Source organism: Otolemur garnettii, unplaced genomic scaffold (genome assembly GCF_000181295.1).
Source record: "Otolemur garnettii isolate 467f Iridium unplaced genomic scaffold, OtoGar3 scaffold00329, whole genome shotgun sequence".
Classification (NCBI taxonomy): Eukaryota; Metazoa; Chordata; class Mammalia; order Primates; family Galagidae; genus Otolemur; species Otolemur garnettii.
Genome location: NW_003852724.1, coordinates 394,519 through 399,078, shown reverse-complemented (window position 1 = coordinate 399,078; position 4,560 = coordinate 394,519). Strand labels below are relative to the sequence as shown.

The 4,560-nt window shown below is 34.8% G+C and overlaps 1 protein-coding gene across 1 annotated transcript; it reads left to right on the top strand.

Moving 5' to 3' along the window:
- Nucleotides 1–1,146: 1,146 nt before the first annotated feature.
- Nucleotides 1,147–2,067, top strand: LOC100950285 (taste receptor type 2 member 10-like). Its single transcript, XM_012813891.1, has one exon. It carries the CDS (start codon nucleotides 1,147–1,149, stop codon nucleotides 2,065–2,067), a length of 921 nt encoding a protein of 306 aa, XP_012669345.1.
- The last annotated feature ends 2,493 nt before the right edge of the window (nucleotides 2,068–4,560 follow it).

Genomic DNA, 4,560 nt, shown 5'->3' with positions numbered 1-4,560 from the left:
TAGTGAACTCACTCATTGTAATTTTACTGATGGGAGTCATGCCAGCCTAAATGGGAAGAAACTCTTCTGTAAAGCTTTCATATATCTTCAATAAAGGTAAACATGGCATGTATTTTAAAGGCTTGTAGTCTTTTATGAAGTTAAAATGAGGAAATTACCATGAAGTACAATACAAATGGAACCCTAAAGTACTTAACATAGTGTTAGGAATGCAATGAAGAATCCTTAAATGTTAGATTTCACTTCTGATTTTTGGACCAATACATTGGTTTATCTGGTTTTTTCCTGCTTCCTCCTTTGGACTGTAAAGTCCATAATTACAAAAGATTTCATATCCTATCCACCACTATATTTTCTCAATGAGTGGATGAGATTTGTGATATATTTAGACATGTAGTAAGTACTTATTGAAGAAATGAATGAATGGGTGTCATTAAAGTAAAGTATGTTAAATTACAAGACTATTCCTAAGAGCCTTTGATGCCACCACTGACAATATAATCTTCTGCATGGACATAATAATGGACATAATAACTATGATATAGAAACCACAGAATCAATTTTGTATAAGAATATTTGTGAAACTTGCCATACCCAGAGTTGCACTTAAATTTTAATGAAAAATTAAATTACACACTCAGAGTTAATTTGCACACTGACTAGGAATATTAATACTTCTGTATGGTCCTTTGCATTTATATACACAAACTCTGATTACAAACAATACAAATGAGAATGATTTGAGTTTGAAGAATATTAAGTCAATACATCTGTTGTGTTTTGTATCCTGTATGGACCTGTTTGACATCCATTCTCTACAATTCAATTTCATGAATGCAAAGGAGTCCCAGGAGGACAAGTAAAAATGCATGAAACAGATACTTCCTTTTGCATCTTAACAAATTATCCACAGACGTTCATTCTGAACACACATTTTCTAAACTTGCTAAGTTTCGTAGATGTTAAATGGCAAGCTGTCCGTGAAGAGATTTCTGATTCCATCACAAGGCATTCTTGGGCATGTGTAAGTCTTTATATAATGAAAAAATAGAAAATCACTATTCCATCCAGCAGCCAATATATGCCTTATCTGCAGCAGGTAAACTAAAATATATGTAACAGAATCTAGATTAAGGATCAGCAGATATGCTAAGTGTAGTGGAAGGCATCTTCCTTTTTATAGCCATTATTGAATCCATCCTGGGAGTTTCAGGGAATGGGTTTATTGCACTTGTGTACTGCATTGACTGCGTTAAGAATAAATTCTCTATGCTTGGATTTATTCTCACTGGCTTAGCAATTTCGAGAATTTGTCTGATATGGATAATAATAATAGATGCATTAATATGGGTATTCCCTCCAGATACATATTACTCTGATAAGCTAAAGGACTATATTTACTGCATGTGGGTACTTATCAATCAATCAAGTGTCTGGTTTGCCACCAGCCTCAATATCTTCTATTTCCTGAAGATAGCAAATTTTTCCCACTATCTATTCCTCTGGTTGAAAATGAGAATCGGGAGAATTCTTCCTCTTCTGATGGGATCTTTATTTATTTCATGGTTAGTTACTATTCCACAAGTCATGAACGCTGTTAATGATAATAAAGTGAAGAACAGAAACACAACCTGGAGATTTAACGTGAATAAAAATGAACTCTTTATTCAACAGTTTGTGCTAAATCTGGGCATCATCTTCTTCTTTACACTGTCCTTAATTACATGTTTCCTGTTAATCATTTCCCTTTGGAGACACAGTAGGAAGATGCAATTGAACGGCACAGGATTCAGAGACCCCAGCACTGAAGCTCATGTGAAGGCAATGAAAATGCTGGTATCTTTCATCATCCTCTTTATCTTGTATTTTATAGGCTATGCCGTAGAAATATCATATTCTACTATGCCAGAAAACAAGCTGTTAATTATTGGGATGACAACCTCTGCCATCTATCTCTGGGGTCACTCATTTATCCTAATTCTAGGAAACAGCAAACTAAAGCAGGCCTCTTTGCAGATACTGCAGCAGTTAAAGTGTAAGAGAGGAGGAAATCTCAGAGCCACTTAGAGCGGCTTGAAGAGAAATGTTTGTGTTCTAGGAGAATAATCCAGTGAAGATATTTTTGAAGATCTGTTTCACTTGCCCCACAGTCTTACATTGTTTTTTACCTGTGTTATTGGACATCACCTAAATCTTTCATACTTATTTTGACCATATCTTAAGGAATTTCACTCCCTGATGAAAGTTTACTCACACTTACTAATTAGTGTTTTGGTCAGATTTCCTGCCTTGCAATTTTTTCCCACACAGCTCCCTGAGGAAAAACCTCCACTTGGAGACTATTCACTGTAAAGAAAATGACAGTGACAATAAGAATCTACAAGATGTTTCATTGTGTTTCTCCTGATGTCTAAAGGATTGGCAGCCATTCTCTAAGACCCAAAGAAGCAGAAATCAGTACAAAGAAATTTGTGATCAGAGCGGTGCCTGTGGCTCAGTGAGTAGAGTGCAAGCCCCATGTACTGAGGGTGGTGGGTTTGAACACGGCCCCAGCCAAATTGCAACAAAAAAAAATAGCCAGTCTCTGTGGCCAGAGCCTGTAGTCCCAGCTACTGGGGATGGTGAGGAAAGAGAATTGCCTAAGCCCAAAAGCTTAGAGGTTGCTGTGAGCTGTGACACCGCAGCACTCTACCAAGGGCGACATAGTGAGACTGTCTCTAAAAAAAAAAAAAGAAAAGAAAAGAAAAAGAAATTTGTGATCAATCTTCACATTAGAACAAGAAATTGAGGAACAAATGGGGTGCTTCTTCTCAATGTGCTAGTTTACTTCTTTAAATGAATGATTTGATATTCACTGTTTAAAATCTAACATCGTTTTTTCCTGATGTGTGTTTGACATAGTAGTTGTAATCACAGTAATCGATGGAGTTCTATAAAAAACAGCTGGAGAAACAGAGTCTACTCACAGGAGACAGGATCAGAGCACTGATGCAATGACTCTTTATGCACTTCAAATGCAATGATTTGATATGAAGCAAAGTTGCAACCCAATTAGTGGTGGGTAGAGATTTCACTAGAAGTACAAATGCAAAGGACTTAACATAGTCTCTGACCAAGGAGAAAAAATTGAACTCAGGATAAAAGTTGTGCAAAGTATGAAATGTTCTGCTTTAGAGTTTTACACACACACGACACTCACACATATTCCTATACACAGACTCATAGTCACAGACATATTTTTCAAATGCTGAATTTTAAAGTGAATTTTTAGGTCCCACCCAGGATATGAACAGAGTGACATTTTGTCAACTCAGAGAAATGCCTTATTCTCATTCTTATGGTTTGATGTCTAGAATATTTTTCAATCTAAGGCTTAATACATTTTCTATGTGAGGTTTCCAAATTAATATTTTATATTTTTTAAATAAAATGAGTTTATAATATACATAAAACTAAGGGATAATGGGAAAAACAACTAATGCCACCTCCCAGTTTCAACCAAATTTGCAAGGGTGGTTCATTTGAAATTGCATGATAAACAATAATGCTCTCTGTATAGATTATGTTAGATTTTCCTTCTTTTTCTATGATTGGAAACACTGTATCTCCATTTTTGAAGATGTATAATAGCTATGTTTCAAATATGTATACTTAATATTTATCATATTGATTATATTTCTTTTGTTTTCATTTTTCCACTGAAAAAAATAAGCAAACGTGAGTATGGTAGAGCAAGAATACTATTTATTCATTCAAGAAATTTTTTTCCTATGCTAACTCTGCTAGATATTGAGGTTATAGTACTGAACAATGCACCATGTAATAAATAATATATTCTAGTAGAAACACAAATAATAACCCCAAATCACCCAAACTATTATATGTGTCATATGGAGAGAGAAAAACTAGTAGATGCTCATCAGTGACTTGACTTGGTCCTAGGAGTCGGGAAGGTGTTACTGAGGTGAGATGGTGTAGTGTGAAATCTGAACTCTGCACAGGAGTAAGGGGGGATGTAGGCAAGAATGGGGTCAGGGCATGGAAGCAACTGAATACATACAGAGAAGTGCAAAATTGTATTTTAAATGAAACTCCACTCAGGAGGAATTTGATCATTTTTTTTGCAGAATTGCTGCCTTTCTTTGAGGAAATAGTAAACCAACACTCTAATGGTGAAAAAACAACCCAATATTTCAATCATAAAATTAAGCAAGGTTACTATATTTACTGTTGTTACTTTAATTGCAAAAATATATTGAATTCTCATATATTAGATTACTTGTGTATAAGGACGTTTTAGAGGATTTTTAACCAATAGCATATACGTTGGGGGAATTGTTCATTTGCTTTCTTCTTATCTTGTGATTGTTGATTGATTTTCTACCAGTCTTTGTGAGTACTTTATATATTGACACTTTCTCATGTTGCATTATGATTCTTTTCATATTTTCTTCAGTAATAAACAACTTAATTTGTGATGTGTGGCATAAAGGTCTGCATCGTCTATGAACTTTAGTCAATTTATGTTTTCTTTATGTTTTATTCTACTGGTGTTTTTGT

Coding starts and splice junctions, on each gene's coding strand:
- LOC100950285 (XM_012813891.1), top strand. CDS start 1,147: ATGCTAAGTGTAGTGGAAGGCATCTTCCTTTTTATAGCCATTATTGAA.